Source organism: Vicugna pacos, chromosome 5, assembly GCF_048564905.1.
Source record: "Vicugna pacos chromosome 5, VicPac4, whole genome shotgun sequence".
Classification (NCBI taxonomy): Eukaryota; Metazoa; Chordata; class Mammalia; order Artiodactyla; family Camelidae; genus Vicugna; species Vicugna pacos.
Genome location: NC_132991.1, coordinates 39,684,915 through 39,707,779, shown reverse-complemented (window position 1 = coordinate 39,707,779; position 22,865 = coordinate 39,684,915). Strand labels below are relative to the sequence as shown.

The 22,865-nt window shown below is 33.9% G+C and overlaps 1 protein-coding gene across 10 annotated transcripts in view; it reads right to left on the bottom strand.

Moving 5' to 3' along the window:
* Nucleotides 1-22,865, bottom strand: part of CSRNP3 (cysteine and serine rich nuclear protein 3) — a 177,255-nt gene that overhangs the window by 133,029 nt on the left and 21,361 nt on the right. For 5 of the 10 annotated variants that reach the window (XM_072961092.1, XM_072961095.1, XM_072961093.1 and 2 more), the window contains one exon: nt 22,181-22,351. In XM_072961092.1, coding sequence (XP_072817193.1) covers nt 22,181-22,328 — 148 coding nt within the window. In that variant the 5' untranslated portion in view covers nt 22,329-22,351. Of the gene's footprint in view, nt 1-1,648; nt 1,738-3,671; nt 4,486-4,983; nt 5,146-22,180; nt 22,352-22,865 lie in introns of those variants that run through there. The other 5 variants (XM_072961098.1, XM_006201088.3, XM_072961096.1 and 2 more) reach the window with 3 other exon arrangements.

The window sequence follows — 22,865 nt, the reverse complement described above, 5'->3', positions numbered from 1 at the left end:
GTTGTACTTGAAGCGCTACTTTAATGAAAGTCATTTGGGTGTGGGTTGTAATGGAGCATCACTCCCATTGGTATAAACTCTCAGTATTGTAGGCTAATAAAAGCCATAATGTGAAAATACAAATAATCCCCAAATAATTCCCATTGCACTTTAGAATTCATTACATGCCCTTTTAAACCTAGCCTGTCTTTTTAATTATGTGTTGCTTGCATTAATAATAAAATTAATTTCTGAGTAACATATTGGTTGGGCAATTCTTGAGAACAGGAACCAGATCTTACTCATTTTGAAACAACCAAAGCAGCACTCAGCCCACTGTCTTGCGTATGGTAAGTCATAAATAAATTTTGAATGAATATATCCTTGATATGATATGATGAGTGAGGAAACGTAGACACTGAAGACAAGCCTGACCAAAGTAATCAAAATAAAAGATCATTACAGAGTAGTGGTTATCAGAGAGGAAGGGATTGGGACGCAGCGTGGCGGTGGGGGATGTGAAGGAGGGTCAACTGTATGGTGACAGATGGAAACTAAAGTTTTAATGGTGAGCACACTATAGTGTATACAGAAGTAGAAATATAATGTTGTATACATGCAACTTGTATAATACTATAAACCAATGTTACCTCAATAAAGATAAATAAGTAAATAAACACAAACACAAAAATAAATAACAGATCATTAATAAATTTCATTTGAAACTATGAATACTTGGTATTGGGTCCCACAATATAAAGTAGTCAGAAATCATCCACTTTCTCAAGCTATCCCATTAGAATGAACCATGTTAACCAGCATTGTAACTCAGACTTCCAAATGAGTATTTTACATTTGTTCAATATTATAATAAAGAGTTTAATACTACTCTTATTAAACTCTTTATTATAATAGGCTTATTCTGCTTTTCTTTTCCAGGCTTATGACCCTAAACAACTTAGAAAAGTTCATCAAATATCCTTTTGCTCATTCATAGCAACTGTCATTCTATTGAGGTCACATTTTCCAGGAAAAATATAATTTCTTTGACTGTACCTAGAGAAAGTCAGGGAATGGGCATCAAAGAATTTCAGGATTGCTGCTCAGCTATCCCTCTAAACTATGTGTATATATGTATGTATATATGTATGTTATAGCCAAAGATACAAAAGAAATTTAAAGATTTGCTAAACTGATGTACATTTCTTAACAAATCAAAAATAAAATTTTATAAGACTGCCTAATGTATATATTTTATGCTAACAGCACTAAACTTAAAAAAGTGAAGAAAATGTTATAACCAATGGATTCTCTACTGAAACCATATTTTCTTGTAACCATACCCAACTGAACAAAATAAATAAATGAATTTGTAAAAAAATTTTTTTTTTGTGGAGGGAACATAATTAGGTTTACTTATTTATTTTTTAGAGGAGATACTGGGGATTGAACCCAGGACTTCGTTTATGCTAAGCATGCGCTCTACCACTGAGCTATACCCTCCCCCATCAAATTTCTAAAAATCTTGAAAGATATTGTAAAAAATATGTGTTTTGTATAAAAGCAATATTCTTTATTAACCAATTAAACACTAGCAATACCAACACAGAACAGTGACACAGTTATATCTCAGATGTGTAAAAGCATGAAAACAATAATGTATGCAAACCTTGAGATCTCATGAACTCCAGTATCTTCCTGAAGACTCTATGCCTCTGAAAACATTTTTTCAGTTTGTTGATATCTCCTTATTTTTTCCTTAAAAAAGAAAATGTTTCAATATGTCACACAAGGTTATATTTTCAAATTGTAAAGCTGACTACAAGATGTAAATATAATGTGACACAGAGGAAAATCAATAGGAATCTTGGAATATAAACAAGGCATTAAATTTAGAACTGAATGATTGTACTGTATATGAATTAGTATAAAAAGAATATCTATCTTAGAAGAATGTAGTAAATTTCTAATTATTCATACACTTTCATTCATTCAATCAACAACTGTTACTATGGACAAGAAGTTAAAAACATTTTATCTTATTAATCAGTATTATGCTAGATTTAAGTAATTTTCTAGTCTCCAGGAGATTCGTATTTTCAAGTCACCCAAAAAAAAAAAACAGGAAAATCAACCAAAATCTCATAGCTAGATAGCTGATGAAAATCACAATGAATATTTTTATGTTTTTTGATTTACTTAAAGGAAACTGGTTATAAAATTAACACAAACACTTATATATTCAGGTTTTAAGATGACCTAAGCTTTAAGAAACTAATTTAAGCAAAACATTCTCTAAAGTAAACATGCTTTAAGGAAAATCTTGTTTTTAAAATTACAGTGCCACAATTCAAAATGATTAGTGCAATAATTTATAGAGATAAAAATCCTGGGAGTAATTATATGCTTTTATTTTCCCAGACTAAAATATATATAATCAGTTTTTCTAAAGAATTAATCAGCTTTCCATTCTAAAGTTAAGATAAATCTTTATGTCCATACAAAAAAATAAAATTTTTTCTTAAAAAGGAGGTAGAGAAACTTGTGAAGTGTGGTTCATTATTGTGTTTCCACAACAGCCAGAAATGAACTATCACTGATTGTAGCCAATAATAATAGCTAATGTAGAAGTACTACAAATGAGTTACTTGAATGAACAAATAGACTGAGCAAGCAACTTATGCTGTCATTCAAATAAGCTTAAAACATCAAAAATCTTTAAGAAAAAATTGTCTTAGAACAACTGTGTCTCCAGCCTCTTTCTCCATTTAATCTTTATGGGTAGCTGCATGAATGTGCATGGGGACATGGACTTAGAAGAAACTAGAATATCTGCAGTACTCACAACAGTAGCAGTGTTATCAAATTGTGGTTAGAAATAAAGAGCTAATAGAGGTTACTGGGTCCAGTTTGGTTCCGGGGAAGCCCAGATTCAGCAGAACTTGAGAAATTTTGGAAAGTTTGATTCAAAATTCAATTTTAAGTATAATTTAAAATGTCTTAAAATTCTGTTGAGAATATTGTGCACTCAAATGATGACATACTAAAGACTGCTAAAGCAATAACTTGTATCACCTATTACTCTCAATTTGAGGACTATTTCAGAAACTAACTTTGTTTTCTCTGTTAATGATACATATCCTGAGGCTGCAAGTCAAGGAAGCAAAAACCAACAAGCAAACATGCTAACAGATCTCTATCTGCTTGTAATGCATCCAGTGAATACAGACTCAAAACTTCTTTGCAATTAAAACCAAATACTAAAAATAAATTAGATGCTGAGTTGAATCTGTCTATAAATGTCATTCATAATCTCAACTCTAATTTTCTTGTTAATGAAAATTAATCCCATATTATTTAAATGTCATTTTTATCTATTGAGGTAGTGTTTAAGATTTTATCCTCAAAATAAAGTAAGTTTTTGCTGCTTTATAGCACTTTTTATAAAGTGGGGAAGCTGCTGTCTAGTTCCGTTCTATTTTACAAATAAGAAAACTGACTACTATATATTTGTGACATGTAGCTATCTCTAAAGGAAGAGACTATCTTTTGACTACCAACTGTTAACAGTGAAATTTAAAACATAATTGCATTTTACAACCAAATAAATAAAAGACTTTCTTTAGGCATTTAAGATAGTCTACTGAGAAAAGCAAAAGCATTGAGAAATGTAGTGATGGAAATTTACATACCTGTAGTTAACCTGTAATTTGGACAGAGGCCAACGACCCTTGGTAAGGGAAAAAAATAGGACTCAAATTCTGACCTGTTTGAAAATCAAGGATGTAAAAATATATTTGATGGACAGGATTTGCCCTAGCTAAGGTCTGTTAAGTCCTTGGGAGGGAGTCCATCACAAAGGAAGAATAATTCCTGGAAGAACAAGTCACATTCAGTGCAAAGTTCCAAGTACTGGAGAGTGAGGATCAATGTCAGTTCTGGGCATTGCTGGACACCAGTCTGGTTCAGCACCTTGGCTCTGTGGATGTGACTTGGTCTCACTAGCTGTATGAGACTTTGCAAGGAAGTGTGTGTGCACATGTGAGAGAGTTGTGAATCTAAGACCTATTGATCAATAGCACTCACTCTGAGACCCAGGCAACTGTGTAGAGAAAGGATGCCTAGATAATGCGCCTCAGGAAGATCTACAGGCTGCTAGTTTTCCTCTGCAAGCCCTCTGGGCACATCAGTGGTGGTCTACACAAGACGGGTGGGAACTCCCGTTTTCCTGGAATCTTACGTCTATGAGGTAATCATGACCTGAGCAAGCTACCCTCAGCATAGCCTGCTACATCACTACTTGAGTGGAATTGCAGTCCCATGGGTAGCCTTAGCAGTGACAAGTGACACCTGGGACTGATTTGTGGATAAATATAACTATCTCAGGTACTATGAAAAATATTTAAGGAGGGTGAAATTTATAGAAGACTTGGGACATATATACTAATATAAACATAATGTCTTTTGTTCTTACATACCCTGTGCTCATCTAAAGTGAAAAACAAAGTTGACATAAACCTATATTATCATTTTAAAATGTGCACTTGCAGCTTATATCTAGTTTCTTCTGATATCTGGGGTTCAACTGAGAAATGCCCTGAGAACTAGTTTTCACTTTTAGAAATTCTTGCAAAATTGCAGGGCTAGAGGGAAAGGTGGAATTACCTCTCTTGCTCCAGGCCCCATGGCTTCCTGGTTGCCCATGCACATTACTGCAAACCACCCTACAAACCCTAGCAGCCATTCAGAGTGGCAAGCAAGGGTCAAAGTACTCTCCCAAGTTTGTCAACATTTTCTCCAAAGGGCTCTTTCAGCAGGTCAGTGAGGCACAAAGCTCTCATTGGCATGTTTTAATCAATGGCCGTGCTAGACTTCACTGATGTCACTGAAGGTCACATTTCACTGGTAGCCTTGACTGAGCTGTAAGATCAGCTTGTGCCATTTTTAATGGACAACTCAATGATTAGCTATAATGAGATATAACTTATTTAAAAAACTCTTAACTTGCTCCTATCTTTAAAATAAAAATCTTTCTTGCAAATGTGGGGGTTTTGAGGATAAACTTGCTTCTCCAAGAATCACAGAATTTGAGACCCCCAAGCTGGTAACTTCTGCATGTCTGGAAGCTTGGCTCATATCACAGTTCCCAGATGTCAAAAGGAAAGTCTATGAACACAAGTGAAGAAACGTGAATTTGCTGTTCCATGTTTCTAAGGTAATAATATGACTTATAAGTTCAGTGCAATAGTTTAATTGCATCTCGAAATACAGTATTGCATGATTAATATGCCTGCAACCCACAAAAGCATCATTCACTATGAAGGACAGTTCCTGACAGAAGCAAAGGGCTAGGGCAAAGGAATCTAGCAGGGAAGACAAATCTGCCATAGAAAGTTTACCCTTATTTTTTTAAGAGAATAAAACACCACTGACAGTCACACTGATTCTATCTAGAATTATTTCTTAAGTAGCAATAATATTCCAATTTTTTTTACTTCATATACCTGCTGAAGGGCAGTTACCAAAATATATACAGCCCTTAATTCACTCTAACAAACAAAAAATGAATTTTCCTTTTTTTCCCTGAAATGTGTTGAACTATAATAAACAGTATCACATGACCAAAAAGTTTCTAAAATAATAGTACCACTTAGTTATTCTATTTCAGTAGAGTGGACAAGAGTTATTGAAACAAATTAAATCAGTCCTAGTTAGGCTATTTACATATCAGGTCGTCACCATGGGATTCTTCCACTCAGTCAGCTGTGCTCTAAAGTGTGCAAACAATTCTCAAAATGGTTCAGATAGATCTCTATTTAAAGGCATGGGAAAAGACATAATTAAAATTATTGGGAATTTTGTAAGAAAAACAAGAAAATCTAGGTGGAAATTTAGGTGAAAATGAAAAAACCATAAGAAGTAGCTAATTTCCAAGAAAAATTGTAAATTAGCAAAACTGACCCAAGAAGAGGTACAAACTTGACAGATTATCATAAAAGAGATTTAAAAGGTGTTTCTGGTTCTACCATCACAAAAGCAAACAGCATCAGTAGGGCAAAGGGAAGCCTTAATGAACCTTTACTACAAAAGTCTCCAAGTTGTATAGATCATACACTTTGCCAACAAAAAAGCTTCTTGACTTCTACACAATTTTCTCTCATTCCACTCATGTTCACCCTTCCCCACTGACTGAATTTAGGGTCATTATTCACCATTGTTGTCTCTCCTTTGCACAACACTCACCTTGGAAGACTTTTTCTCTCTTTTCCAAGTCAATGTGACCAAAACAAAATCACCGGGTTAAATTCAGCTCTCTTCCCACTATGAACCTGCCCTTAATAACTGAACAGATAATGGCTAGAAAAAATGTAGGTTATTACATTAATGGCATAATTATTTATATATAACTGCAAACTTCAAATGGGTCCCCAGTAGTGCCTGACAGTCTTACCACATTTCCCTTATTAATTCATGTTTCAGTTCTATGATGCCACAAAAAGGGGGCACCTTTACTTCTTTTCAACTGTCCAACATTTCTTCCCATATTTTCCTTTTCACTTTATGATAGTGCTTATAAGAAAATTGAAAGGATCCTGATTTAATTTCATCTTCTTAACATTATATTCTGTATACTCTTGATATCTGCACCCATATAGTCAGCATTCAATCCTGTTATAATGGAAAAACTGTTCTTTCTCCCACCTAGGGTCAACTCCTTCTCTGAAGCTTTGGATTCTATGTCCTCTCACTAATTCTCAGTCTTTGCTGCTTCAATGATTCCTTCTGTCTCCTGCACCATCATTTCTCCTTCATTTTACTCAATTATTCCCACTTGCCGGCAAATACATTGTAATGTCTCCCAACTTTAAAAAAATTCCTTTACAGCGATTCCTAATCTCACTACCACCATATTTCTTCACTCCATTTTATAGCCACTACCCAAAATAAGATATTCTCCATTCCTTAAAAGTAATTCTATATTGAACTCCCCCAAATTAGGCTTCATTTTCAGAGCTCCACTGAAATAGCACTTACCAATGTCCTTAGTGAACTTGAATATTACCAAATCCAATGGTAAATTTTCAGCCCTTCCTTAAAAATTCAAGACAGTCTGACTCAGATAGCCACATTTCCTGTTCTGAAATATTTCTTTACTTGGCTTGTAAGATACCATGTACGGCTTAGGCTTTTCTTCTGCCTGATTTCTTCCATTTTCTCTAACCTCTATATCCATTTGTGGTTTGAAGTTTGAGACTTCTCTATCTGACTCTTTCCTAGGAAAGCAGACCCAGTCCTATGTTTTTAAATACCACCATTTATTTGTGAATTTCAAATTTAGATCTGTAGCCTGAGCCTCTTCTCTGAGATTTAGAGTCTTATACACACTGCCCACTCTACTCTACAGCTTTGCATAATTGGCTAATAGGCTTTTCAAACTTAACATGTCCAAAAATAATAACGATAAAATAAAAGGAAGGAAAGAGGAGGATGGAAGGGAGAAAAGAAGAAAGAAAGAAAATAACATATTCCAGGCTTCCTTCTCTTACTCCAGTCTTTCCCATTTAAATGGCATCACTGTTTGCCCAATGACTAAAGTTAAGAGCCTAGCTCTTTGACAGCCGCATGTAAATCAATGAAGTTAGAACACTTACTCACACCATATGCAAAAATAAACTAAAAATGGCTTAAAGACAAATATAAGACAAGACACTATAAATCTCCTAGAAGAAAACATAGGCAAAACATTCTGACATAAATCTTAGCAATGTTCTCCTGGGGCAGTCTACCCAGGTAATAGAAATAAAAGTAAAAATAAACAAATGGGACCTAATTAAACTTCTAAGCTTCTTTTGCACAGCAAAGGAAACCAATCATAAGCAAAACAAAATGACAGCCTACAGAATGGGAGAAAATATTCGCAAATGATGCAATTGACAAAGGTTTAATTTCCAGAATATATAAACATCTCATACAACTTAATAACAAAAACCAAACAACCCAATACAAAAATTGGCAGAAGACCTAAACAAGAAATTCTCCAGTGAAGACATACAAATGGCCAATAGGTACATGAAAAAATGCTCAATATTGCTAATTGTCAGAGAAATGCAAATCAAAACTACAATGAGGTATCATCTCACACCATTCAGAATGGCCATCACTAAAAAGTCCATAAACGATAAACATGTATGGAGAGGGTGTGGAGAAAAGAGAACCCTCCTACATTGCTGGTGGGAATGTAGTTTGGTGCAGCCATTATGGAAAGCAGTATGGAGATTCCCCAAAAAACTAAGAATAGACTTAATATATGATCCAACAATCCCACTCCTGGTCATGTATCCAGAAGGAACTATAATTCAAAAAGATACATGCACCCCAATGTTCATAGCAGCATATTTACAGTAGCCAAGACATGGAAACAACCTAAATGCCCATCAACTGATTACTGGATAAAGAAGTTGTGATGTATTTATACAATGGAATGCTACTTAGCCATTTATAGCAACATAGATGGACCTGGAGATCATCATTCTAAGAGAAGTAATTCAGAAAGAGGAAGAAAAATACCACATGATATCACTCATATGTGGAATCCAAAAAAAGAAAAAAAGGAAAAAGAGGACACTAATGAACTCATCTACAAAACAGAAACAGACTTGCAGACACAGTAAACAATCTTATGATTACTGGGGGAAAGGGGATGGGAAGTGATAAATTTGGGAGTTTAAAATTTGCAAATGTTAGCCACTATATATAAAAATAGATAAAACAAATTCTTCTGTATAGCACAAGGAACTATATTCAATATCTTGTAATAACATTTAATGAAAAAGAATACATGTATAATGAAAACAAATACATGTATATATAAATGCATGACTGAGATATTATGCTGTATATGAGAAATTGACACATTGTAACTGACTATAATTCAAGTAAAATAAAGAAAATGCAAAAATAAACGAAGTTTATTTTCCATTGAGCATTGATATTATGAGCCAATGAACTGGGGGGGAAAAAACCTAGCTCTTTGAGAAATGGGTGATTCCAGGATTAGGGCAGTATGAACCAAAAGCATTGTATAGTGAGAAAAATAAGGAAGGGAAAGAAAAACAATAGGCACAGTCATGTCAGAAGGACACAAGAACTGACCCAAAAGAATTCTCAACGGTCAAAGTTAGAATACTTTAAGCAATAAAAATAATGACAGTATTACATTATAACCCAAAGAATAAAGTGAATATCTACGAGTCTATACTGATATAAATAAGTGACTGAATAAATAAATAGGAGATAAGGAACAAATCTTCCTTGCATTAAACAAATTCCATGACATGAGATTTATGACATCACATAAAAATGCATGTGTGTCTGCATAAAGAGAATTATTCAGGGAAACCAATTTTGAAACACAGAGTGGTTTTTGGACATTAGGCCCACATTTTTTTCAAGCAGAAAGCAACTTTTAAATATAAAATTGATTGCAGGGCTCCTTAATTTCACAGAGAAAATAGAGAATCGCTGCTAGAATTGATCGGATTCCCAGGAAATGCATAAATTCTTACAGATGGTCCTAGGAACACAGCTAAATTACAGACTATGTTAGTGTACTTTCACGCTCAGCTGCAGAAAATAGAAATTAAACCTAAAAAAAGAAAAAGCAAAATCCACTAACAGGAATAAGAGGAAGATCTTTACAGCATTTGTTCCCTGAACTTTTAGTTAATGAAGTAACCTAGGGTATCTACCTAAAATGTTTTCACAGGCATTCTCCCTCATGGAAACCACACAGTTATCATCCTGCAGGGTAGGAATGGCCAAATAAAGTCTTAAAGGGTTGCTAGGGCTGCTCTGATGACTTTCATCCTCTTCAAAAAATGAGAAACAAATCTTAAGTCTGTTTTATAAAAATATGTCCTTATCTTCTCTGCCACAGTAAGATCTGAGAAGTTTCACCAATATTCTCTGTAGAAAGTGCCCAGCACTTAGTAAGTAACTAATGTGTTTATGTATTTTCCCCAGATTTCAGAAACATTGCATGTAGTGGCAGACAGAAATGGGGTTTATATATTCATGCAATTAATCTGGTCCCAAATCTGTCTGCTCGTAACACCACGGAGCACATTGTGCTAATATCAAGTACAGCATGTGGATAAAGAAAAAGAGGGATTTATTCTAGATACTATATGAGGAAATTTTGTTGCATAAGTCTATCTGTTGATAGACTTCATAATAGATGACTTAATAGTAAAGTGATTTTACCATAAAGTGAAAAATGAACGCTAAGGGAAGATTTTTAAATCTATGAGTAGAGAAATGAAGATTCAGTGCAGTTCAAGAGAAAAATATTAGTAGCATGATAATGCAATAAAAAATTGTTTAGGCTCTGGAGTACTGAAAAACAGAGGTTGGCATCTTTCTGATGTTTTCATCTTTCTTCTGTGACTTTGGGCAAATTACTTAACATCAGTTTTCTTCATCTGTTAAGTGGGCACATGAATGCCTACTTTGCATTCTGTAGGGAAGCCAACAGGCAAGGCAGTCAGGGAATGCAATTTTCAGAGGAAGGGCAGAGACTGGATCTGAATACAAATGGGCATACAGTTGACATACTAAGACACTCCTCATGAAATGAGACATGAGTTATTTCACCGTCTACGTTGGAGCCAGGGATGGAAGATACTGTTCCTTGTCTTCAAGAATGTAGCGCTAGGAAGAAGTGTACGTCTACGTGTACAAATGGCCAATAGGTTCATGAAAAAATGCTCAATATCGCTAATTATCAGAGAAATGCAAATCAAAACTACAATGAGGTATCATCTCACACCATTCAGAATGGCCATCACTAAAAAGTCCATAAACAATAAACATGTATGGAGAGGGTGTGGAGAAAAGAGAACCCTCCTACATTGCTGGTGGCAGATACCTTCCACAGATGTGAAGGGAAACCCACAATCCCATATGCAGCGGGAGAAAACGAGGCCAAGTGAGAACAGAGCCAAGTCACAAGTGGAGGAGCACTGAGTTTGTCATCTGAGCCCCAGATCCACTTTTTGCCTGATATGATTTCATCTATGTCTTTCTCAGTTACATGAACCAAGTTATCTCTTCTTTGTTTCAGCTGGATTGTGTGTTATTTCCACTTGCAATAAAAAGTCTTGACTCGCATAACCATTACCGTTAAATTTGGTCTGAATATTTTAAAGTAGTGCAAGGACAAATGCAATTAAAGAACTGGATATAGTTACTTATTACCAGTAAGAGAAATTAGTGAATGTGGTTATGTTGACAGGTCTTGGTTGACCATAATACTGAATGAATTCTCTCTCTCTCTCTCATCTTAAATAGAGAATTTAAATGAAAAAAAAGGGAAAGAAATCTTAAACGGTAATTTCTCCCAGTCTTTTAAGATAGAGAAACCAGTTGATTTCTTTGATTCATGCCTGGTAATCAGACTATAAAACAAAGGCAGATCAACGCCAGATGGAGGCTATCACAACAAAAATTGGCCACAAAGAAACAAAAATGTATTTAAATTTAATCTGCAGTTACAATATGTGGGATGCTAAACACAGCAGTTTCGTTCTCTTTTACCCTACTTCAACACTGAAGAGAGAATTTTTTTTAATAAAGTAGATGATTTATCCTTTAGCTCATTTGAAAAATAAAGGAGACCCAATGAACCACTATATCTATTTATTTGTATTTAACACTGTTTCTAGCTTTTCCTTTTTTCACACTAAGCAGTATCTACACTTTATCTTTTTACTACTCCTCAATTAAGTGGAAATAATATAGTGCTTTTTGCACCATTTTTTTGTCATTTGTGTGTGTGTTTGTGTGTGTGTGTGTGTACATGAATTTGAAATGTATTTTGAAATATTATATTTTATTTATTTTTTTGTAGTCTTTGACCAATGTTTCCATATTTCTCCCACTCTCCAACCTCTGGTAACCATCAGTCTATTCTGTTTCTATGAGTTTGTATGTTTTTTAATTTCACATATATGTGAGATCACACAGTATTTGTCTTTCTCTGCCTGACTTATTTCATTTAGCATTAATGTCCTCAAATTTCATCCACGTTGTCACAAATGGCAGGATTTTCTTCTTTTTGTGGCTGAATAATATTCCATCATATGTATACCACAATTTATTCATTCATCCATCCATGGGTACAGGTTGGCTATTGTAAATAATGTTGCAATGACCATAAGAGGTGCATATATTTCTTTGAGATAGTGATTTTATTTCCTTTGGGTATTTCCCAGAAGTGGGATTGCTGGATTCCACTGGGTTGCTGGTTTTAAATTTCTGAGGAAGCTCTGTAATCTTCTCCAAAGCGGCGGTACCAGTTTACATTCCCACCAAGGGTGCACAAGGCTTCCCTTTTCTCCACATCCTTGCCAACATTTTCTATCTCATGTCTTTTTGATAATAGCCATTCTAACAAGCATGAGGTGATTTCTCATTGTTGTTTTGATTTGCATTTCCCTGATGGTTAGTGATGTTGAGCACCTTTTCATGGACTTATTGGTCATTTGTATGTCTACTTCGGAAGAACTCTACCCAGATGCTCTGCCCATTTTTTAATGGATTATTTATTACTGAGTTGCATGAGTTCCTTATATATTTTGGATATTAACCCCTTATATATTATTTGCAAATACTTCCTCCATTCCATAGGCTGTTTTTTCATTTTGTTGATTATTTATTTGCTGTGCAGAAGTTTTTTAGTTTGATGATTTTTGCTTTTGTTACTTGTACTTTTGGTGTCATATCCAAAAACTCTTTGCCAAGACCAATGTCAAGGAGTTTTCCCATATATTTTCCATAAGAAGTTTTGTGGTTTTAGGCCTTACATTTAAGTCCTTAATCCATTTCAAGTTAATTTTGTGAATGGTGTTAAGATGGGGTCCAGTTTCGACTATTTTTTATGTGAATATACAGTTTTTCAAATACCATTTGTTGAAGAGACTATCCTTTCTACATCAAATGTTTTTGGCTTTCTTATAAAATATTAGTTGACCAAACATGCATGGGTTAATTTGGGGGTCTTTATTCTGTTCCATTGATCTATGTGTCTGTTTTCATGCAGTATAACACTGTTCTAATTACCATAGTTTTGTAATATGATTTGAAATCCAGAAGAGTGATGCCATCAGTTTTGTTCTCTCTCAATGAAACATATTTTGAAGTGGATTTTAAAATAACTTTAAACATTTTTAAGGATCTCTTAATGCACCACATTTCCAGACTAAATTAGATCCTCATGTGAGATTAAAGAAATTATTTAATGATAAAATAGAGTCAAAGGCAATAATAGTTTTATATTAGGAAAAATATTTTTCAGTTCATCATATTAAGAATCTGAAGAAAAAATATGATTATCTTGATATATATGTATCAGTGAGGAATTGGATGTTACTTCATGTTCATTATTAATTAAAAACTCTTAATTGAAGGGTACCTCCTTAATATAAAGGACATCCAATGGTCAATTAAAGGTGAAACCCTGGAAGCTTTTTCATTTAAAGAAAAAAAAAGCCTATGCCTTTCCTAATACTAGAAATAATCTATTAGAACGTATATAGAAAAGTCTCACTCATAAGAGGCACAAAAGTATTTTAAAAACTTAGGGACTCAGCAAGAAAAAATGCACTGCCAAGAAGAAAAGCACAAAACTCTACTGTGGGTAATATAAAAGTTAAATATGGAAAGATATCTGGCATTCCTGGAACGGAATTGTAAAGATGTCAGTTTGCCTTATGGACCAAATTAACTCATAAATTTAATGTAATTCCAATGGCATAGCAATGGTTTGTTTGGTAGCTTGACAATATTCCTCTAAAATTCAAATAACAATCATGTGAGAATAACTTACAGAGTCTTTAAAGAATACGGTAGTGTATTGTGTTTCTGTTTATAGTAGTGGGTTAGGGCAAATTGAGAACACCTATGTAAGAAAATAAAACTTACTTGAGAGTCATAACATAACACCATTGTTAGGTTAGGAAAAATCATCCAGATGATGAAATAGAAAGAAAACCACAGATGCTGATCTTATTGTATATGAGAATTTGGTTCAAGATAAGAAAAGAATTTCAAATCAATAGCAAATATTATATTATTCAGTACATGATTTTGGAAAACTGGACAATTATCTTCCTATTTCACACAATATCCCAATGTAATTTTCAAATGGTCTCAAGATTTAAATATATATTAGAAATTTATGAAAGTTCTAGAAGAGATTATTTGTATGCAATTAATCTTGGGAGCAGAGGTCTGCCTAAACATTTTCTAAAGGCCAATTCCATGATATATTTGACCACATAAACATATTTCTATGGCAAACATAAACACAGTTAAAAAACAAATGACAAAAAAGTTAGAATATTATTGCATACATGTTAATTAAATAATCCTTAATATTATAAAAGTGAAAGAGAAAATCACAATAAAAAAGAACCACAATAGACAGTTTATACACACAAAAAAGGGTAAATAAATAAATACATAAATAATTAGCTTCCTAGTATTCAGAGAAATTCAAGTTAAAGCACTAAAGGAGTATCAGTTTTTACCTACCAAATTGGCCAGGTCTATTTGTATGTATGTACGTATATAGGTATGCACACACATACACAGAGAGAGAGAGAGAGAGAGAGAATACCTAGTTAGTTTGGCAAGACACTGGGGAAATAGGCACTCAACTACTTCAATTACCAGAATATAAATCGGTAAAGCTTTCTGGAAGGCAATTAAAATGATACCGTTTGAACTATAATTTCCATCTTTAGGGAAAAATTGATCTACAAGTGTGTTATAACAGCAGCAATTATACTAGTGAAAAATTCTAGAACACTATTGAAATGAATGAACACAATAAGTCTTCTTAGGCTGAAATATATGAAAATAGAGACTATATAGATATTGTGAAATATTGAGAAATTTATAGATAATGAAAATTACCCATAATTCCACTTTCAGAGAAAGCTTTTCTTAAGGATTTCTATGTTTGTATAAAAAATATGTGTTTCTCTTTTTGCTTCTGGATATTATTACATTAATACCTCATGTGTAAGATTTCACAAATGGCATGAAACTAATATAATTGTACAATTAACGTGAATTATTTATTAATACGAATATATTTTCATCTCAACAGATACATTTGTTCAACTGTTTTTAATGGCTACATGGTAATCTATTGTAAGGGCTTTCCATAGACTATTTAACCAATTGCGTAGTATATAGGTTCTGTATAATTTTTCACCATAAGAAAAAAATGCTGCAAAATAATCTTCAAAGCTAAACTTTTTAAGCTTTTTTAAAGTAATAAATGAATGTTAAATATATTGATTCAAAATATTTCAATGTTCTAATTTTAGATCATCGAATTCTAACTTACTAATAAATTTAAAACTATGTTAGGAGTCTGGAAATTATTTCATTTGTACTGGCAATATTATATGCTTAAGGTGGAAACTTCATGAACATCTGACATGAAAACATTTTTCTTATGGGTCTGTACCTACTGAAGGAGACCCTAATTGTATCCAACAATCTTAATTAATTTCTATACAATTAGCCTATTTCAGTTCACTCATGTCATGTTTAAGATGACAAAAATCATCTCATCAATTAAGACATATCCTTTTCATAAAAAAGTAATGAACACACCAATCAAAAATAAACTTATTTAGGACTTAGTGTTACAAGAATCAAATAAAATGATTTGTTTAAAACATCTAGCACAATGCCTGAAAAATGATAAAATGTTTAATAAAGCTTGCTGTTACAATTATTAACATTAAGTAATGTGAGGGAAATATAGGACCCATTCCCTACCATTAAGGAGACTAAAATAATTGTAATTATAAATTTTAGCCATTTTCATATTCTAGCTGCAAACCTAGTGAATGCTAAAAAGTAAGAGCTGTTCTGTTGAAAATAGCAGTGCTTATTTAGGCTCTTTAACCTAGATTTCCTGGATTTCATTCATTCTTTAATTTTTCATCAAAACATTTGTTTATCTCATATTGAGGGGTCTTTTTAAAAATATATGCTTCTTTATTAGTGTCCATAAATTTTGTCAAGTTTATTCCCTCGGTTTTCTTTTGTGGCTCCTCTAACTTATGCAGATTCTTTTAAGAAATCTAGGCCAAATGTATATACCATACATTATATATGTCTTATGTACCATGATCTTAGCTTAGCATTTAATTTTAGTACTGGTTAATAACCACCACAAATGTCAGCCTAATCATCAATTCTTTTGGTAAATGAAAATTATTAAAGTGCGTGTGTGTTTGTTTGTGTGTGTGTGTGTGTGTATCTGAAATTGTGTGTGTGTGTATATATATATATGAAATTTGTACTACTCTCTCCAAGCCAAGGTGATGGTTGTCATAGAAACAGCAAACAGCAGAAAGTCAGATCTGACATAGCAAGAAGATAATGGACAACATCTCTGGGGAAATTATGAAATAGAACAGGCTAAGTTAAAAAAATTAACTACGTTTAAAATTAATAATCCTTATTTCTTCCAAGCCAGGTTCCTCAAAGACAGAATTAAATACCCCAAACTCTGGCATTGTTAAGATTCAAAATATACACGTTTCTTTAAATGCAGAAATTGTAGGCATCAGAGCACATTTAAAGATGAAACATATTAAGTATCCTTAATTGTGAATATTTAAAAGTAATTTCATTAATATGATTTAAAACCAAAATATGTATATTTTTATTACCACTATCATCCAATCACGGCGTAAAAATATATAGCATTGATTGCATTTCAGTCTCCACAACAGCACAATTAATGGGACCCACTACTGTATTTCAGCCAGAAATATCTAGTGCTTTTAGCACTTGGTGCAGCAATCTTCACCAGCTTTCACAGTGCTTTGGAAATCATTTTAATAGAATTTGGTTTGAGTTTTTTGTTTTTGTTTTTTGCCATGCTAAGATTACTGAACATATCCATTAGGATCTTCAAGTGATTTAATAATTTATTATATAAATCAAGTTTCATAATACTTCATTCAAATTTCTAGAGCTATAATTTATATAAATCAATCTTTATTACTGCTCCATTATTATATTTATGAGATAAGATAAAACCAAATGCAACAAATTGAGTGTCCACTTTAATTTTAACTCACTACAAATACTTTCCTACCTAAAAATTAAATATCATTAAAAGAAAACACCTTTCTAGTTTTTATGTGTTGATCTTTGGTTAAAAATCAAATATTTATGTTTTGTTATATTTATTACAATTGCTCTTTCTTTATTACATTTAAAAAGCATACTTCAAACCTTAATCTATCAGTGGAATTCAGTAAATTTGAGACATTTAACTATTCCAGTTCATGCCAGATCACTGTAGCTGAACATATAAAACATATGGTACAATTCTGTGGCCCTAAAACATTCCCAGTTTATTCCCAAATGCTTCAGACAAAAAAGAAGTAACATTTTCAGAGTACAAACACATACTTTCCAAAGTGAAATGGTTAAATATTGCAGCCAATTCAGAAATAGCACCAACTGGCTTTTTTTTTTCTTCAGCCGAACCAGGTTTAATTTTTTTTCACATTCACATGCGCACAAATATACTTCCCTCGAGCTGTCAGAGAGCATCAGATTGCCTTATTTGCAAGATGAATTTTAAAATCTTTTGAGAAACACAAGGACATTTGCTTCAGGCACTATGATTTTATCATCACCATCATAAACAACGAGTATAAAGCCAGTCAATCTCTGGTATTCAAACCAAAGCCAAAAGGTTATGGCACTTTGAAAAGAGTTAGCAGAATTTTAATCACCTAAGTTCATTCGGATCCGTTTTTCGAGTCACAATATTTTGCAGTTGGGTAATCATCTCTTTATTGTCCATGAACACTTCTAGATGACCCCAAAGTATGGATATGATTCTTACCAAGAAATTTATAAAACACAGATACTAGGAGAAATGTTTGTAAAAAATCACATTGTCAGATGATAATATTCTGATCACTGATATAAAGATGGTATCTTTAATATCTAATAGAAACTTTCATTCTTGTACTTTATGAAATATAACTACAATAACAACTCCAGCTATAGACATTCTGAATTAATAAGAGTTATGGGAAACTGGAAGATTTCCTATGATGTACTTTGGATCTCATTCTAATAGGGACTTAGGCCTTGAATGATGTAAGGAATAGTAACGTGAACACCACCAGAACTACCTTTGTATTTAATTTTTTGTGGTAGCTAAGTAAGAATTGAAACCACAAGCGATGTGCTGTTTTTCTAGATTTATTATGATATCAATATATAAAATTTTATTTGAAATTCATTCTGATTGTGCTCCTACATTTAAAGTCAAATTTAAGTTAAGCTTTCCAGGGCTTAAAACAAACAAGCAAACATAAAAGCTAATTCTGTACCTAGCCAGTGAAATGGAATATAATTACTGCATTCAGTCAGAAGCTGTGCGTGAGTCTCATTGAAATACAAGTTAAGAGGGTTTCCTGAAGTCTTGAATTATTGAATAAGTAATGTAGGGTCCTGGAGTTCAAGGGTTGGAAAGATATCATTATCATTTTCTTTTTCCAGGGGATCCAGGATGCCCTTTCACCCTTCTGGCAAAAGTGGAATGTACAAAGGTTTTGCTTCTAAAGTAAATGAAATAATTCTCTATTTGTTAGCTGCCGTTGGTGATGCACAGCGTATACTGCATCTCACCTACTTTTCATCGTAACATTTTCACATTATCACAAGAAGCATTAAGTCACAAGAAGCATTATGTCACCAAGACAAACCAATTTCCTTCATGTAAATGTAAAACAACATGTTTGCAGTAAGATATTTCTATCAATGTCAGGGACATACAAGCAAAGACTCAATAGTCTGCCCTGTCACTTACTTACAGAAAGAGAAGGAGAAATTGTTCATTCACACTCAATTGAATTCTCGGTCCACTATTTTTCTAGGCTCACTGAATTTATTTATAAATTCATCACTGGCATTATAATACCAGGAGATATTTGAACTTTCATTGGAAACCAACCGAGAAAAGGGGGGGTGGCAAACAGGAGATGAGATGCCAATTACCTTCACCAAAAAATAGACTCATTCTGTTTCTAAGAGAAGCTGGCACAAAAGATACAGCCATGTCTTTCGCTTAATGATTTGGTTCCCTCTGCTTAGTCAGTGATGTAACAGATTCATCAGAGAGCAGCACAGTCTAGTAGAAAGGTCAGTCCCCTAGGGATCTACAATAAAGTCCTCTGCCACTAGCTCACATCTGGATTGTTGTTAAGGCACTCTCCCTGGGCTGTGGTCTCCATATCCATAAAATAAGGGAGGCAGTCTAGATGTTTTCAAAGGCCATGCTAGCTCTAACATTCTTTAATTCAAAATGAGGGTTGATTCTTTACTATAGTTTTTGGTCTTACTCTAAAATATAAGATCGTTAGATCCTCTCAAAAAAACTAAAAGCATTTTCTTCCTCAATTTGTTCAACATTACAAAATAGTAATGTTTTGTACTGGAGATCAGGCTGAGAATAGCCCACAGTAACCGGAATACCCCAGAGGTCACATTTTCCTTCTGTTCTTTTTTACCCCTCCTCCCCACTGTTTATCCCAAATCATAGTTTTGATCACACATTCTGTTCAAGTTGTTCAATGATGCATATCACCATTTCCTTATAGAGGAGTATCAGTAAATGTTTTCCTCAAAACCCTTGAAAACTCACAATGAAAAGTGCTGAAAAAGCTAATCAAGCTTTGCTGCTGCTTTCTTCACGGGCCTGACCCCGTGCACAGCAGATATCTCCACCTTCACAGACTCTTGCCATGGTGATGAAACAGAAAAGTTATAACCAGATGGCAAAAGTTATCAAATAGCTCATTTTATCAAAATAAAACCACTCTCCACTCAAACTTTTACCCATCCAGGGAACTGATCAGGTGCTCACAAAAAGTGCCTGATCTATAATTTTCAAACCCCTCTAAACCACCAGACCATAACTTTCAGCTGCAAAGTATCTTGAGCCACAATTGCAAGACCTGATGGTGTTTAAATGGACATTATAGGTACTTCGTGAACTCACAAGCTATAGAAATCAATAGGCATCTTGCATAGAGAAGTCCTGCAATTGATTTTTCTAGGAGAGTCAATTTATAACTTTAGGAGAAGGACAGACACCAGGGAGGTTGTAAGCATGCCAGAGGTTTGAAAAAAAAGAATCACAGGTGTGTGGAAAATGCTGCCCTGCACTAGAGGAGGTGGATCTCAAAGAAACAGGGTCTACACTGACGGTTGAAAAAGTTGAAAAATACTAGGCAGCTCCTTCTGTGCTGGGGGATTAGGGAAGGAGAACTCTCAAAGTACGCAGAAAAGGTATTTAATAGAGTGTTCCTGGGGGTCTTGAATTTAAATGTGTACTGTTGCTTTTCTAAGGATAAGCACATCCAATAGACTCATTCTCTCCAGTTTTAAAAAAAATTTCCTGAAATTTTAAAAATAAAGTACTGCATACTTGAAAAAAAAGAGAAAAGAATAAAAGGTAACTTTGAGATGATGGAAATGTTAATTAGCTTGAATGTGGTAATCATTTCACAATGCACATGTATATCAAAACATCACGTGTGCCTTAAATGTATACAACTTTTACGTGTCAAAATAGTGTAAAAATTGTCTAAAAATTTATCTGTTCACTCAATAAAGAAGTCGAAGCGTCATTCACTCTCACCGACATCACTGCTTTTCCAGGCACCATAGGTGACAGCAAGGCTTGTGCCTGCCACAAGGGTACAGTCACTTAGAGGCAGAGGCAAAAAATTTTCAACAAAACTTATCCCCCCAATCCACTGATTGACTGACAACAACCTTCCTATGTAACTAATCTTATTCTCAAAACAGCTATTGTTTTTTCCCTTCTCCCAATGCTCCTTTTTTCCTTCTCCTTACTTTTTTATACTTTGTACAAGTTCATAAAAAGTAAGTTTTACTTTAGTCAAGAGATAAATAATGCAGATGCTAAACACTTATAAAATTATACCTATTTTTATTTTCTAAACGCTTCTGAAAAAGACGAGGGAGAATTTATGAATACTAAACAAACTTCTGAATTCTCGGAGGTGGGAGAGAGGAGGGTTAAAAATGGAATTAGAGGGGGTCACATCACATTATATAAACTTCAGTGTGAATTTTAAAAGGCTGTTTTGGTGAGGTAAAAAATTTCCAAACACAAATGCCCTAGAAAAATAATGCTAGGAAATACTATTGTGGAAAAAAAAAAAACACAACCTTTTTTGTATTGGAAAATTTTTATGTTTACTTAATGAATGCACCTTTAAAAGGAAGTTTATACCCATCATCCTATGAGGGGAGGGTGAATTTACAGTGCTTTTATTGACTTTGGTTTTGCTTTGCATGATGTTAAATCATCTAAAAAAATAATTTGAAAATCTCTCTTTCCCTAATGATTGGGGTTGAATGGACATGGAGACATTGGAAAAGATTCACCTATTTCAAAATCTTCATATGTGCATCTGTTACAAGGAACACAATTTGAAATGGCTACAATTTTAAGTTTAAACTTTAAACTAAGTTAAATAATGTTCTTCACATTAACTGCTTAGGAGAAGTAAATACATGTAGAAAGCTGTATTTTCTGTAGTGCATGAACCTGGCCTTGGGTCTGCAAGAGTTTACTGGTGTCCAAACAACTATAGAATCTCAAAGCTTTCAAGGCTTTTATTTTAGAAGAGCATTTTTTAAAAACAAACATTTTCTCACGTAGGAAGTGAATGCGTTGTGCTCAGCACTGCACATATTCCACGATTCACTGACCAGTATTAGACTTTCAGAAGAGCTCAAATGATTAGATTTCGAAAAGATGGATCTATTTCAGAAAGCTGAAGACACATACTAAATTATCTTCAATTGCTGTTTGCTTACCTGCAACTGGACTCACTTCCGATCCGATACTCACTCTTTACAGAAAAACAGGAGTACACTACTGAGACTTAAATAAGCAGAATGGTTATTCGTATCATGTTTTGCAAATTAAGTCTGTTATGATAAAAAGCTTGGATGCAGATATAAGCCAGTGGATAAAGATAAAAACTCCAAGAATTGACCATACAACACAATTTAGAGTACAACCTGAAATACAGCCTCAGATACTCACCAGTGAAATGATGAAAAGTGGACGGACTGACACTATCAACACTGGCAGCACTGTCACAGCTAAAAACTTCATCATCAGATTCCCGCAAAGAGGAGCAGGGTGAGGAGTCGTCAATTTCTTCCAACTTCCCCTTTAAAATTCCACTCATCGCTGCAGCACTGTCACATGCACCTGTAACAGGAATGGGAGCAACAGAGCATTGAAACATTTCACCACTGACTGCATAGCCAAGGTCTCCATATCATTTGGGGGGATTGTAATTTTTTGACCCGTCTCTACCAGATTATCATATCCGTGCAGAAATCATTCTTCCCATCACGTTTGAAAGCACTGAAAACAGTTCTACCCTGATTCATTGCTATTTGCTTTCTTATTCTGACAGCAGTATTTTATAAGCAAAAAAGTCAAAATTAAGAATGAAATCAGAGGGCTGCATAAGGAAATTCAGTTCAGGGTTTTGAAACGTCAAAACAGGAGTCAAATGCATTTATTTGATTTGTTCTAGTAAATCATGTGCTGTCATTGCCAGAGCCAGGGTTCAGAACGAAACAGATCACTCACTTGCATGCTGTCATATCCAGGGCATACTGATTAGGACATGTCTATCCTGCCTGGGGTTTCTTTTTTCTCAGGTACAAAGGCATCTACATTCCTGGGGCTCTTTGTCTGTCAAAAATCAAATTGG